This window comes from Mastigoproctus giganteus, chromosome 14 (assembly GCF_048544385.1).
Source record: "Mastigoproctus giganteus isolate SK-2022 chromosome 14, ASM4854438v1, whole genome shotgun sequence".
NCBI lineage: Eukaryota > Metazoa > Arthropoda > Arachnida > Uropygi > Thelyphonidae > Mastigoproctus > Mastigoproctus giganteus.
This window is the reverse complement of record NC_143588.1, coordinates 123,731,810-123,748,228: the sequence shown is the minus strand read 5'-3', so window position 1 is coordinate 123,748,228 and position 16,419 is coordinate 123,731,810. Positions and strand designations below refer to the sequence as shown.

Sequence of the window (16,419 nt, the reverse complement as noted above, 5' to 3'; positions counted from 1 at the left end):
CTGCACTATTGCTCATTACACTCATCAGACACACACACCTACTCTCATTTTTCCTTTCCCAGTGCTTATTTCACACCAAATAGACTTAGTACATCAATTGGATGCACTCCTTAGATTTTGTGTTTCTTAACTAATGGCATAACCTATCCTCCCTTCCTATAAACATTGTACTCCCCAAATTCCAACTCTGTACTACCTATATCTGAGTGACACCATGTCTCTGATATCCCAACAATATCTGCCTTTGATATCTTCACTAGCACTTCAAGCTCATCAAATTTATTAACTATACTCATGACATTGGTGAACATGCAAGTATACATGCAACTGTTCCTGCTCCTAGCCACCCTAACACAGCCCATGTATTTACTTGTTCCACTATAACTGCCAGCAGTCCTGGAAATCTCCATTACCTTGCTTTCCAGTCTACTGCCCATTCTAATAGAAGCAGTGCAAGAATCACTTTTGCCTCTGCTGCCACAGTTAACCTTTTAGTCTGTGTATCTCCCCACACTATGGCCACTGCTAACCTTTTAGTCTGTGTATTCCCCCATGCTAGAAGTTTTCCGACCAACCTAACACTGCCTCGACAGCATCATCACATATCCTTGCACCCTTTCTATTTAAGTGTATCCCATCCCTGTAGAAGCAGACTCTCTCCCGTCAACAAGCACAGACAAGGCAGAAAACAATTCTAGCCCTTGAGCCTTGCACAATCTCTTTAGATCCGAATTGATTGACAACACTCATCATATACTCCCTCCTATCGTGTCTGGGCAGAACTGCACACACTTCCACATTCAACCCTAACTCGCGACTTTTTTCCAACTTTGACCTGTACTTGTTGAGTAAATCTGCAGATCTCTTACTCTTAATCATATTGTTCAAGGTTTAGGTCTTACCGGATGTCAGATGAACTAATGAGACATATGTCAGATAAGAAAAATGCATGGGATACAAATAAATTAATGGGAGACATGGAAACCTATGATAGATATAAGTTCGTCTGTAACCAAGTCACAAAGGAGATTAGGAAGAAAAAGGCAGATTATGAGAAGTCTTTGGCAAAGGATGCAATGAAAAACTACAAAGAGTTCTTTACCTATGTAAACTCTAGCAGGAAAGGGATGAATCAGATTGTTCCACTGGATATTGCTGGTTCAACTGTTGATGATCCTGCTCAGGTGGCTAACAAACTAAATGAGTATTTTACATCTACATTCACACACGAGGAGTTATTCAGGGAGGGGAATGCCGGAGGTGAGTTAAACTCTGGCAGTGAGCTAGATGATTTTGTAATAACTGAAAGGAAAGTGGAGGAGAAATTGTTGAAGATAAACATAAAAAAAGGCATCCAAGGTGGATGGGATCTATCCAGTTATATTAAAGGAGGCAGCCAAGGAAGTAAACAAACCCTTAGCCATAATTATGACAGATTCTTTGGACTCAGGGGAGGTACTCATAGACTGGAGATGTGCAAATGTGACCCCAATTCAAAAAAGGAAGATCAAAGAGCAACAGAAACAATTACAGACCTGTTAGTTTAACTTCAGTTCCAGGAGATTTAATTGAGAAACTGGTTAAAGAAGCACTGCAGGATCATCTAGATAAGACTTCAATTATAGCTCAGACACAGCATGGTTTTGTTAAGGGAAAGTCTTGCCTGACCAATTCTATTGGATACTATGATGTGGTCACCTGAGAGGGCACAAAGGAACTGGATGTACGGAATAACTTTGATATCATATATTTGGATCTTAGAAAGACTTTTGATACTGTTGCACATGGAAAACTGCTGAACAAATTGGAGCAGTGTGGCATTGAAGGCAAATTGCTGCTTTGGATAAAGGGATGGTTGACTGGGAGGACAGAGGCGTAATCAACGGACACTGCAGATCGTGGACTAATGTTATTAGTGGAGTCCCTCAGGGTTCAGTGTTGGGTCCATTGTTGTTTTCTGTATTTATAAATGCTATTCATGAGGGTATATCAAGCTTAATGTCCAAGTTTGTAGACAATACGAAGGTTAGCAGGGTTGTTAAGGATAATAATGACAGTATGCTGCTGCAACAGGATCTAGAAAAGTTGAGCAGATGGGTTGATCAAATCGGACTTCACAATTGGCGAAGTCCGATTTGTCACAGACGAATCGGACTTTGGCAAAATGCGGTCCACTCGACTTGAGTGTCACTCGAATATCAGATCCATCTGCATTTCCGACTTGCAGTTAGCTTGTTATTGTTTGTTATTTGGTTTTCAGAAGCATTAACAACTAAGGCCATATTGCTCAGGGGATATGAAGTTGGTCATTCCTTGACCTTTCCGCATCCTCCGTATTTGGTGGTCACAGGCTTGAACCCCAGGCTAATCAAGAAGCATGTGCTACGCACTGCTGCTCCTACTCACCTTGCAATGGAGAGTGGCCTTGCAAGGTAGCTTCTTTTTTTTTTTTTTTTTTTTAAAGAGCATTAGCAACTAAGGCCATATTGCTCCGAGATATATGGTGGTCATTCCCTGACCTTTCCGCATCCTCCGTATTTGGTGGCGATGGGCTCGAACCCCGGTCTAATCAAGAAGCGTGTTGCACTGCTGCTCCTTTCCACCTGGCTATGGAAGCGCTAACCACACAGGGTAGCAAGTACAGCTTGGCATATGAGAGAATATCTGAATACCATGTATGTGGTATCAATTATGTCATCTTTTCTGCAATGATTATAGATATTAGATCAAATTGGCTACAATTTGATCTAATATCTATAGGATGCTGAAGCGTTATAATCTCAGCATACTGACTCACTTTGTGTACAGCATCAGACAAAAAAAAAAAAAAAAAAAAACCCCTACAGATTTCATCCATCCACTCGCTCCAAATGTTTGTTTAGTTCTGCCTTGTATCTACTTAAGTTATCAATTTCTGCAACAACAGATGGAAGTTTGTTTCAGCAATCAATCGCCGCCTGCTAAATGCAAATTTCTACACACCTATCCTACAACTGCCTTTCCTCAATTTGAATTTATGCCCTCAAGTGATTATTCTGAGCAAGAGGAAGAATTCCATCAGCATCAAGCATGCTAAAATCATTCACCTTGCAGGTGCCTAGTCACCAGACACTAATCAGCAAAATTTAAGCCTTTCTCCTTAAGAGCAACCCCTTGTTGCATTCACTAATCTCATTGGGCTTCTCTGTACTTGTTCTAGCAGCTCAACACTCCCTCTTAAAATGAGGCCTCCAGACCTGTACACAGTACTCAAGGTGTGGCCTGACCATTGCCTTATGAAAGAGATAACCATCTCCTTATTCCTGCTAGAAAAATTCCTGTATATTACTGACAATACACCATGAGGTACTCTTGCAGACCGTCTGCACTGTCAGAAAACTTCATATCTCACTGCACAATTACCCCCAGCTCCTTTTCCTTCTCTACCACCGTCAGTGTAGTACCAACAGTTCATTCTTCCCATATGCAGTATTTTACCTTTGTCAATGTTAAACTTTAGTTGCCACCTCTCACCATACTGGTTCAACTTTTCTTGTTCACGTTGCAGTAGTGTACTGTCATTAAACCCCCTGCCAACCATTGTATTATCTGCATACTGAGACATTAAGCCATATATATCAATGTCATTAATAAATACACAAAACAACTATGTACCAAACACTGAACCCTGGGGGAACTCCACTAATAACATTAGTCCACGAAGAGCAGTGACCATTGATAACCACTCTCTGTCTTCTCCCACTCAAACATCCCTTTATCCATAGCTGCAATTTGTGTCCAGTACCGCACTGCTCCAATTTTTGCAGCAGTCTTCCATGTGCAACAGTATCAAAAGCCTTTCAAAGATCCAAATATATGAAATAAAAATTATTCTTTGCATCCAGTTCCTATGTGACCACACATAGGAACCAGTGCCACCATTAATTTCCTTAGAACAAAAGTCAAACTAACAGGTCTGAAATTACTTGTGTCGCCCTTTGATCCTCCTTTGTGAATAGGGGTCACATTTGCAGTCCATGGATAACTCCCCTGAGTCAAAGGAAGCGCTGATAACTATGGCTAAGGGTTTGCTACTTCCTTTGCTGCCTCCTTTAATTTAACTGGATAGATCCTATTCATTCCAAGTGCCTTTCTTATGTTTATCTTCAACAATTTCTCCACTTTGCTCTCAGTTATTACAAAATCATCAATCTCACTGCCAGAGTTTAATACATCTGTGATATTCCCTTCCCCGAATAACTGCTCAATTGTGAAAGTAGAAGCAAAATACTCATTTAGTTTGTTAACTACCTGAACAGGATCTTCAACGGTTGAACCATCTATATCAAGTGCACCAATCTGATTCATTTCCTTCCTTCCTTCTAGAGTTTACATAAGTAAAGAACCCTTAGCTGTTTGTCTTTGCATCCTTTGTCAAAGATCTCTAGTAATCTGCCTTTGCCTGTCTAACCTCCTTTGTGACGGTTACAGACCAGCTTATAACTATCATAGGCTTTCGTGTCACCTGTTAATTTACATGTATCACGTGCACTATTCTTCTCTGCCACATGTCTCATTAGATCATCTGACATCCATTTAGGCCTAAGCCTTGAACAATATTTCTCAGTTGGTATGAAAAGCCTAGTAACTTCCAAGATTAATTCATTCATGTCTTCTCATTTTGAATTTGCTGTTGGTAACTTCAAGCAAGGCAATGGGGATTTCCAGGACTGCTAGGAGTCATAATGGAACAAGTAAATAAATGGGCTGTGTTAGGGTAACTAAGAGTAGAAACAGGTACATGTATACTTGCATGTACATGTACACTAATGCTAGGAGTATAGAGTTGTATAATAGGGTTGAATTTGAAAGTGTCTGCAATTCTGCCAAGACACGATAGGAGGAAGTATATGATGAGAGCCTTGTCGATCAATTCGCTCCTGGAGAGATTTTTGCTTTCATAAAGGTGACTATGGTAGTCCGAGACAGTATTTAAATTCTATACGGTGGAACCAACTGATGATGTTACATTTTAAATTTATCAGTTGGTTCCACTATATAGAATTTAGACTTTAAATTCTATATGGTGGAACCAACTGATAAGGCAATGGTCAGACGCCATCTTGAATTCTGTATACAGGTCTGGAGGACTTATTTTAAGAAGAATGTAGAGATGCTGGAACGAGTACAGAGAAGGGCAACAAGATTAGTGAATGGAACAAAGGGTTGCTCTTAGGAAGAGAAGAAAGGCTTAAATTTTGCAAATTACTGTGTCTGGAGACTAGGCACCTGCGAGGTGATCTGATTGAGGTGTATAAAGCCTTGAATGGTTTGTGCTCAATGCCGATGGGATTCTTCTTCTTGTCCTGAATATTCGCCTGAGAGAGAGTAAATTCAAATTGAGGAAAGATGGTTGTAGGATAGATGAGCGGAAGTTTGCCTTTAGCCAGCGGGTGGTTGATTGCTGGAATAAACTTCCATCTGTCGTTGTAGAAGTTGATAGCTTAAATAGATTCAAGGCAGAACTTGACAAACATCTGGAGCGAGGGGATGGGTTAAATAAGGGTTTTTTTTTTTTTTTTTTGGGCTAATGCTATATAAGCTTGTTTTCTTGCATCATGTGCCCTTGCTAATGCTAATGAAACATTATCAGTTGGTTCCACCAAGTACATAAAAAAAACAGTTTAAGACCACCGTAGTTACCTTTACAAAAGCAAAAACCTTTCCCTTTACCCCTGAGGGTTGTTACCTCTGAGTAAATCCCACTTCAGCACATTGTGATCACTGCCGCCTAGTGGTTCCATTATTTGCATATTCTTAATGCATGAAGAATCACCACTGATAATCAGATCAAGAGTATTACTCCCTGTAGTTGCCTCCTGACCTGCTGCTGTAGAAAACAATCATCCATTTAATCCACAAAAGCGTTGCTAGTTTGAGAGTGACCAACTCACAAATTCCAGTCAATATCTGGGAAATTAAAATCCCCCATTATAAGACAATCTGATTTACTGGCCCTTTCTATTTCTCTTACAGTTGTTTATTATACTCATCAGACTCATTAGGTTTAACACATTCCAATTCTCAATTTTGTTTTTCCACTGGTTATGCCACACCAAACTGACTCGACACTGCTGTTCTGCCCATGTCAACGGGCTGTATTTCCTTGGATTTTATGCGTTTATTAACTAATAGCATAACCGCTCCTCCTTTCTTATCCTGTCTATCTTTACTGTACCCATTGTACATTCCAAATTCCATTTCTGTAATCCTTTTATTTGTGTGACATGACATCTCTGATATCCCAACAATATCTGCCTTTGATGTTTCGATCAACACCTGAAATTCATCAAATTTATTTACCAAACTCCTAGCATTGGTGTTCACGCAAGTATACATGCACTTGTTCCTATTCTTAGCTACCCTAACACAGCCCATTTATTTACTTGTTTCGCAATGACTCCCATCAGTCTCTGAAATCCCCTGCCTCTTGTTTTCCTAGACTGCTACTAATTCCAATAGAAGCATTGCAAGAATCACTTTCACCTCTGCCTGTGGCTATCATTAATCTATTAGTCTGTGAATCCCCCTAAGCTAGCAGTTTTCCACCAACCTAAACACTGTTGTTAACAAGCAAGGGGTAGAAAAAAATTCTACCCCTTGAGCCTTGCACAATCTCTCCATCGCCGAATTAATCGACAAGGCTCTCATCATATACTCCCTTCTATCGTGTCTGGGCAGAACTGCAGACACTTTCAAATTCAATCCTAACTCATGGCTACTTCCATTATAATTTTTTAATCTTATAGAAAATTATTTAATTTCATTGTTTATGGGGAAAAATTCAATAACAAATTTATCAATTCGAATTATTATGTAGATTAAATTTCTTTTCAGTACACCATTATCATCACACTCCCATTACACAACCTCATGCTACCATAAATGCTTAATTATAAATATATTTTTTAAAAAAATTATTAAAAAGAACAAATATCCTTACCTCAGCAGACACAGTATTTGTTCTGTAACTGTCAAATTCAGGCAACACACTTGGTTTGAAGTAGCGGTATATTTGTGCAGCATTCTCCCAAGTAAGCGGAATCTAAAAGTTTTAATAAAACAACTTCAATCACCTGGCATTTGTCATAAAATTAGTTCTACTGAAAATTTATGACAGATCTGAATTCCCATTACGGATTGCAAATACAAGATCAATTCATATATTTGGGTTCTTGATTCTCAATATGTACACTCTCAATGAAACCAATACTGATTATATATATTTTTTTAATTAAGCATGCAGTTTTTAAGACCTCATTGTAAGAGTTTAATGAAATTTATGTTCATGAAAACCATGAATGCACCATTAGGAAAATACAGTAAACCCCCGCTATTCGCGGTATCTGTATTCGCGGTCGCTGATTTAATGTAAAATGAAACCTAAAAAAATGTGAATTTTAAAGCGCAGTGAACTTTTTCCGCCATAAATAAACATGGGAGTGGCTAAAATTATCTTTCCTGGTCAAAACAGCGCTCAGTGGGTGGGGGTTGAGGGGTGAAAAAATCGCGACGTGGATGTTTCTCGCTAATCCTTGTTCAGTATGTGTTATGCGCTTGTCATGGAAGGTTTCATCGTTTGCGTTTAATTTATATGCTAATAAATTTATCAATTTATAAATTGATATGCTTACAAAAGTGATAAATCTACCGTTTCGCATTGTAAAACAGACTTTTTCGAGTGTGTTAACGGAAGAAAGTGACTTTATTGTGGACAAGTTCTTTCTAACCCGTACAAAAATATGGCTACGAATAACAAGGGAAATGTGAAAATATCAAAGAAGGTGATGACATTAGCAAATAAAATTGAGTTATTAGACAAAATTTCTAATGGTGAAAGTGTCTCCTCAGTGGCAAAACATTATAAAATCAATGAGTCAATGGTACGATCAATCAAAAGATCGGAAGAAAAAATCCACCGTAGTGTCCACGAAAACACACTAATTGCTTCAAAAATTTGCTCTGTAACTCGTGATGTTAAATTAGAAAAAAATGGAAAAAGCTTTAAATCTGTGGATAGAGGACCGAACTCAAAATAAAATTCCGTTAAGTTAACTCATCATTCGTGAAAAGACAAAACTCCTTTATCAACACTTTAGTGAAACTGGTGATAGCACTGATAGGATAAGTTTTTTAGCTAGCAAAGGCGCCGGTTTGAAAGATTTATTTGAAATTTCTAACAAATATTACATTTAATATTAAATTGTTTCTTATTTTCATTTCGATGTCATATGCTTGCATTTCACTATGTATTGTCTATGTACATAGTCATATTATGAAGGTACATATAATACATACATAGACAAAATTTTAGACTAGTTTTTCTTATATATTTCATACTTTGGAACGGAACCCCTTTATTACTATGGGAGCCATAACTCAGTATTCGCGACATTTCTCAGGAACATAACTCCCGTGAATAGCGGGGGTTTACTGTATATCACAAGGAAGATGAAGATGAGAAGGATGAATATAGCAGCTACAAGTTTATCTGTAATTGTATCACTACAAAAAAGAAGCCACAAAACGGGTAAGCAAAACATTAGCCATAATTTTATCAGTATTCAGAAGAGGTTCCTATGGATTGGAGGTGTGCAAATGTGTCGCATATTGGCAAAAGGGGGGGGGGTCAAAGTGCAATGTGAGGAATTATAGCCCTGTAAGGTTGAATTCTGTTCCAGGGAAGAAATGAAGTCAGCAATTAAAATAGTACTTTATTGCAGAATTACCTTATCATGAATGGAATTATAGAAATCCCAGTATGGGTTTATTGGTTGGCGGTCATATCTGACCAATATTATTACATACTATGATTTACAAAGGATCTGGATGCAAATAAAAATTTTGACACATATTTAGATTTCAGTAAAGCACAATTCCAGATGAAAGACTACTAGAGAATTCAAATTTGAGCAGCAGCATTAGGAGCAAGTTACTTTTATAGATAAAGGGGTTTCAGGGCCAGAGAGGTCCTGAAAATATTAGGGCCTGTCTCATTGAAGTAGTGTGTCAAAGCATATTACTTCAGCAAGACCTAGATAACTTAGGCAAATGGAGCAAAAAGTGGTAATTAGGATTAACATTGGTAAATGCAAGGTGGGCAGCATGGACAGTTCTAATTCCAATTAGATGGTACCACACTTAATTTATTTAAGATGGTGGAGAACTTATAAAGACACCTAAGGGTAACTGCACAATTCAACATGAACAGTTCATGATTCTGTCAATGACATACAGGATTTTGCCAGCAGGGACAAAGTGGTGATTATTCTATTTCATAAGACTGTGGTTAGGCCAAATCTTGAATATACTACAAATAGGTCTGGAAGTCTCATTTTATGAAAATTGTAGTAGTAGTATAGTAGCAGTAGTGGCAGGTGATGCAAGAAAGCAAGTGTATGAGCTTATGCAGCATCAGCCAAAAAAAAAAAAAAAAAAATTACAAAACAATCCCCCTCTAAATGTTTGTTCAGTTCCTCCTTAAATTTATTTAACCTATCAACTTTCACAACGACAGATGGAAGTTTGTTCCAGTAATTTTTATTTATTTTTTTTTTATGTAACCCTCAAACACGAGAAGTATTGGAACCTATAGTACTTAGTACAGTGGTCGGGTTGGAGGTTGAGAAGACGAAAGAAGATATTTGTTGACATTACACTTGAACTTCTGTAGACTGTAATTTTCAGGAAATACGCACGAAGGAAGGTTGTTTCAGAAAATGGCAGTTGAATGAATAAATGAAGAAGATGAAAAGGTTGAGGAGCCGAAAGGTTGAGAAGACGAAAGAAGATATTTGTTGACATTACACTTGAACTTCTGTAGCTGTAACTTTCAGGAAATACATACGAAGGAAGGTTGTTCCAGAAAACGGCAGTTGAATGAATAAATGAGGAAGATGAAAAGTTGGTTCTGTGAGTTTGAAGTTGGACAGTAATTGGATGTTACGTAGTAGCGACGTGATGGGACTGTTTTGAAAGAGAGAGCTGGAATTATAGAAGCCAAATCAGAAGAACAGTGCCCATGGAAGTATCTGTAGAAGAGGCATGCAGCATAAACAGTATGTCTATGAGACAGTGAGTGGAGAGACTCTGTTAGAGATGAATCATTAATTAATCTAACTGCCCTCTTCTGAACGGAATCAAGAAGACAGAGAGGTTTTGGGGGAAATACCCCAGATGTGGGAACAATATTCCATGGTAGGGCGGATTTGCGATTTGTACAGAATGAATAGATGTTTGGAAGAAAAGTAACACTGAGAGCGAAAGAGAAAACCAAGTTTTTTAGATGCAGAGGAAGAAATATTTGTAATGTGCTTGTGCCAAGAGAGAGTATAAGTAAGGGTAATCCCCAAAAGAGATATACCATTTTGCCTAGAAATCGGAGTGTCACCAAAGATAAGCATAGGAGAAGAAGAATCCTTTTTGCGAGATATAAGACAAGACTGAGTTTCAGAAGGATTGAAATCAACTAAGTTGTGTTTGCCCCACTGAAGAATTACCTGGAGATCGGCATTTAAGGAATTGGTAGCAGATTTTCGAGAAGTTGAAGCTGATTGAACAGAACAAGGTTTCTTAAAATGGAAAGTGGAATGCAATGTGCTATCATTGGCAAAACTATGGATAGGATTTCCAGTCAATGGAAGAAGGTCATTAAAAAACAGAGGAAAAGAGTGGGGGAAAGAATTGAACCTTGAGGGACACCGGCATTAGTGGAGAAGTTAGAAGACAGAGAGACAACTACCATCACCCTCAGTGAGCGTTCAGAGAGAAAACTGAATAATCAATTACAAAAAACAGTTGGCAACCCATAAGATGGAAGCTTGTTTAGAAAGCCTTTATGCCAAACATGATCGAAAGCCTTTGAAATGTCAAGAGCAACTGCTTGTGTTTCACCAAACGTTTCCATTAAATTAGTCCATAAATGGGTAACACAAGCCAGAATATCACCAGTGGATCGACACAGACAGAATCCATACTGCCGATCAGTGATCAGATGGAAAGTATCTAGGTAGTTTAAGAGTTGGCGGTTAATTGATTTCTCCTGCAATTACTTCTGCTCTTTCTACAGTAATGTAGAAAGAGCAGAAGTAATTGAAATGGAATGATAAATGGATGGGAGGGATTTGTCACCCTTTTTAGGAACTGGCTGGATATGAGCAAATTTCCAAGCAGAAGTAAAAACACCTTCAAAACAAGTTCAGGGGCACAGGTTTTGAGAACAATCGAAGAAATACCATCAGGACCTGGTGCTTTCTTTGCATCAAGATTCCTCAAAATCCTTCTGACATCCTTTTGACGGAAGACCAGAGGAGGCATTGAATGGAGCAGGTTGGAAATGCTGGGAGGTGTTTTACCAAGATCATTAATACACAAGTTGGAAGGAAAATGGGATGCTAGCAGGTCAGCTTTATCCTTGGCCGAAGTGACAACAGAACCATCTGGTTTGGACAGAGGTGGGAGCAGAGATGGACAAAAGTTGTGGCCAATAGCTTTGGCAAGAGACCAGAATGCTCGATTACCATTAGGGTAAGAAGCAAGTTTTCTACCCTTAGCCTGTTCAAACTCTAGTTTGGACTGACTGCTTTACAATTGTTGTGAGCTTTGGTGTAGGCAGAAAATGAAACTGAAGAATTAAAAACAAGCCAATTACGATATGAAACATTCTTCTCTAGAACAGCCTTAGCACATTTATTGGAAAACCAAGGTTTAGATAAAGGATGAGATTTTAAAGTGGAGTGTTTGATAAAGGATTCCATTCCTGCAAGAATAATTTCACTGACACGATCTGAGCAAACGTTGCCATCAGAAAATTTGAAACAGTAATCCGACCAAGAAAAGAAATCTCGCAGGTCAACCCATTTTGCATTCTTGTAATGTAAAACAATACGAGGTTGGGAAAAGCCATGAGATAAAGGCTCCATTGGAGGAGAGACAATCACAAAGTTGTGATCTGAGGTGCCTAAAGGACCTCTCAATTTGAACGTGTACTTAGAAGGGTTATTTGTGAGAAAAAGATCAAGCGAGTTGGCTGTATGGTTACGATTGTCCGGTATTCTTGTACGTAAATGAACAATCTGTGCAAGGTCATTGGAAATTGCAAAAGCCTCGGCATCTCGACCAGCTGGGTCGGTGTGACAAGAAAACGGAAGCTAGCTGGAGTTGTGAACATTAAAATCACCAAGGGAAATTACCTCACCGTTAGGAAAGTTGGACTGGAAAAAGTCAAGTTGCAAAGAGAGGAAGTCAAAGAGCTCCAAGTGATTAGTGGAGTTGGGAGAACGGTAGAGATTTTGTTATTTTTGGTTTTTAGGAGCATTAGCAACTCCGCATATCCCGGAACAATATTGCTCCGGGATATGCGGTGGTCATTCCCTGACCTTTCTGCATTCTCCGTATTTGGTGGTGACGGGCTCGAACGCCGGTCTAATCAAGAAGCGTGTGCTACGCACTGCTGCTCCTTCCTACCTGGCTACGGAGGCGGCTAACGGTAGAGACAACAGATGAATTTGACACAATGAGGTATAGAGATTTAAAGCCAGAGAAGATCAAAAAGAGTAGATTCCAAATTACCAAGTATCTGACAGGGAATATCGGAACGGACATATGCACAAGTACCACCTTTGAGGCAAAAGGAATCATAGGGCGAATAATTTTGGCAACTGAGATGAGCAGTAGTTGAATCAACTGATAACTGAGATTCTATCAGAAAAAGTACATCGGGTTTGGCAGACTGCAAGTGGAAATGGACATCATTGAGATTAGAATTGAGAACATATATTTGTGAAATGAATTAGGAAGTGCTTGGAAGGTTGAGATCTTTTCGCAGATAAGCTTGCTCTATTAGTTTCACAATTCAATTGGGCAGGTCTTGCTTGACCAATTTGATTGGATACTATGATGTAGTCACAAAAGAACTGGATGCAGGGAATAACTTTGATATTATATATTTGGATCTTAGAAAGGCTTTTGATACTGTTGCACATGGAAGACTGCTGCACAAATTGGAGCAGTGTGGCATTGGAGGCAAATTGCTGCTATGGATAAGGGGATGGTTGAGTGGCAGAAGACAGAGAGTGGTAATCAATGGACACTGCTCAACGTGGACTAATGTTATTAGTGGAGTTCCTCAAGGTTCAGTGTTGGGTCCATTGTTGTTTTCGGTGTTTATGAATGATATTGATGATGGGATATCAAGTTTAATGTCTAAGTTTGCAGATGATACAAAGGTTGGCAGGGTCGTTAAGGACACTACTGACGCTATGCTGCTGCAACAGGATCTGGAAAGGTTGAACAGATGGGCTGAGAGGTGGCAAATGAAGTTTAACATTGACAAATGTAAAGTACTACATATGGGTAACAGTAACCCCAGAGCAATGTATCAACTCTGCGGTACTACACTGACAGTGGTGGAGAATGAAAAGGACCTGGGGGTAATTGTGCAGGCAGATATGAAGTTCTCTAAGCAGTGCAGACGAGCTGCAAGAGTAGCTCATGGTGTCTTGTCAATGATATACAGGAATTTTTCTAGCAGGGATAAGGAGGTGATTATTCCCTTGTATAAGGCAATGGTTAGGCCACATCTTGAGTACTGTATACAGGTCTGGAGGCCTCATTTCAAGAAGGATGTAGAGCTGCTGGAACGGGTACAGAGAAGGGCAACGAGATTAGTAATTGGAACAAAGGGTTGCTCTTACGAAGAAAGGCTTAAGTTTTGCAAATTACAGAGTCTGGAGACTAGGCACCGGCGAGGTGATCTGATAGAGGTGTATAAGGCTTTGAATGGTTTGAGCATGCTCAATGCCAATGGGATTCTTCATCTTTCTCAGAATAATCACCTCAGAGGGCATAAATTCAAATTGAGGAAGGACGGATGTCGGATAGATGTGCGGAAATTTGCCTTTGGCCAGCGGGTGGTTGGTTGGTGGAACCGACTTCCATCACTTGTTGTTGAAGTTGATAGCCTAAACAAATTTAAAGCTCAACTGGACAGGTATTTCGAACGAACGGAGGGGTGAAATGGGAGAGGGTTTTTTTTTTTTTTTTGGCTGATGCTGAATAAGTTTGCTTTCTTGCATCATATGCCTCTACTAATGCTAATGCTAATTCGTGGAGTATTCAATAGTAAGAAAAAGTGGGTGGGACATGCTGTATGAGGTAATGAAATTTTTGGATATGGCATACATAGGGTAAGAATATACTCAGATCCTTGACATAACGTGGCCTCGACAATGCTTCCCGCATACACACTACTCGGACTCCCTCTAGTCATTATCTGGCAGAGTAGAAGTAGCAAGATTATACACTAGCTGATCCGGAAGCCTCCTAGGGAGTTACCAATAGGTTCGGTCCGGTGTACTAACTAGCGGCCGGCCTGAGAACACCGTTTTAGAGCTGTACCCTCTAAATGTAAGGAATATTGGATCTCGCCACAATGTTCATCATAACCTCAAAAGTCATCAATCATACTGCATGATGGAAGAGATGGGGAAGGGTTGACCGGAACTTAGCTCTAGAGACTAAACCACTTCCACCACTTCAAGCCTCCAATAAGCAGAGTGGTGGTATTGCACCGGTTGATGAGAGTCATCTACCACCTAGTACTGCCTGGTAACATAGAGGGGCGGCATTCCTCCATGTACCTGTGCATGGAGGTTATACCCAGGATTACTAACAGTCTCACCATCGTGAAGGTGTATGCAGAGGATCTGGCTGTCACAGACCGTCCGGATTTTGCCGAAATTGGGCCCACTTGACTCGAGTGTCACCAGAATATCAGTTCCATCTGTGTTTTAGACTCCCAGGTAACAAGTACAGTCTGAGAGGATGTCTGTGACAACCACAAGGACCATTTAATAGTTATAGCATCTAAATTCACACATGAGGAATTCCTTATGCGAGAGGATGTCAGATGTGAATCAGACTCCAACTGGAAGCTAAATGAGTTTGTGATAACTGAGAGGAAATTAGAAGAGACATTAATTGAAGCTGAACATAAAAATGGTATCTGGGGTGGATGGGATTGATCCAGTCGTATTGAGAGAAGCAACAAAGGATATAAGGACATAATTATGAGAACCTTCTTGGATTCAGGGAAGATCCCTATGGACTGGAGGTGTGCGAATATAAAGGGGGGATCAAAAGCTGATATGAGTAATTGCAGACTTGCCAGCTTAACATCTGTTCCAGGGAAAATAATGGAGTCACTGGTTAAAGAAGTAACACAGGTCCATTTGGAAAGGAATGCAATTATACTGCAGTCACAGTATGGATTTGTTTAAGGGTGGTCTTGTATAAATAATGTGATAGGTTACTATGATGCAGTGATGAAGGAACTGGATGCAAAAAATAATTTTAATATCATATGCATGGATTTCATGAAGGCTTTTGATGCCTGCAAAAGACTGCTTTATAAACTGGATCATTGTGGCATTAAGGGCAAGTTACTGATGTGGATAAAAGGATGGTTAAGTGAAAGAAGATGGAATGGTTATCAATGGACACTGCTCTTTGTGGATTAAAGAGGATACAGTGCTGGACCCACTATTGTTTTCAATATCTATTAACAATACTGATGACAATATATCAGGCTTAATGTCAAAGTTTGCAGATTATACAAAGGGTTGACAGGGTGGTTAATGATAGTGATGTAGATCTGCTGGAATGAGTACAGAGAAGCACAACCAGATTGGTGAAAGGAATAAAAGAGCACTCTTACCTAGAAAGGCTTCGGTTCTGCAAATTGCAGCATCTTGAGACTAGGTACCTAGGAGGTGACAATACTAATTTTTGGAGTTTAAGGAAGGGCAAAGTTTTTTTTTTTTTTTTTTTAGTTGGCTGATGCTATATAAGATTGCTTTGTTACATCATTTCCCACTACTACTGTTACCTTCTATAACCATAAAATGGAACGATTCACTACTCAAGATGATGTCAATCTAGTTGAAACAGCTAATTTATTGCACATTTCAGTGTTATGTCTGAAGCTGTAAATATTAAAATTACAGAGAATTGCAAATATCCAGAAGAACTTCTAAAACACTTACTTGTGAAGCATTGTGTTCCTGAAGGTGTTTTGCCTTGGTACGCTTATTAGGATGTCCATAAAGGCAATAAAAACATTGTTCAAGACCAGCGTCTAGATCTTCTCGAAATGGATGAGGCTGGGAAGTGCATTTATATAACTCTTTCATCATAACATCTATGCATACCAATAAGAGTGACCCATCATTTGAAGTACACAATGAATGCCTGAAAGAAAATCAATTCATTGTTAATTTTATAAAAGTACATATGTAGTATTTATAGTTAATCCTTTCACGATGGGTTTCTGAACTGAAACATACAAGAAGGAATGCAATCTGAAGTAATATGAAGAATTGA

At 39.2% G+C, this 16,419-nt stretch overlaps 1 protein-coding gene across 1 annotated transcript in view; it reads right to left on the bottom strand.

The window, feature by feature from the left end:
* The window catches only part of LOC150075707 (calcineurin-binding protein cabin-1-like), a 1,104,404-nt gene that overhangs the window by 462,914 nt on the left and 625,071 nt on the right, over nt 1-16,419 (bottom strand). Inside the window, exons 27-28 of the mRNA XM_090388624.1 lie at nt 16,083-16,287; nt 6,983-7,084 (exon numbers count right to left, since the gene is read on the bottom strand). Coding sequence (XP_090244750.1) covers nt 6,983-7,084; nt 16,083-16,287 — 307 coding nt within the window. The remainder of the gene's footprint in view (nt 1-6,982; nt 7,085-16,082; nt 16,288-16,419) is intronic.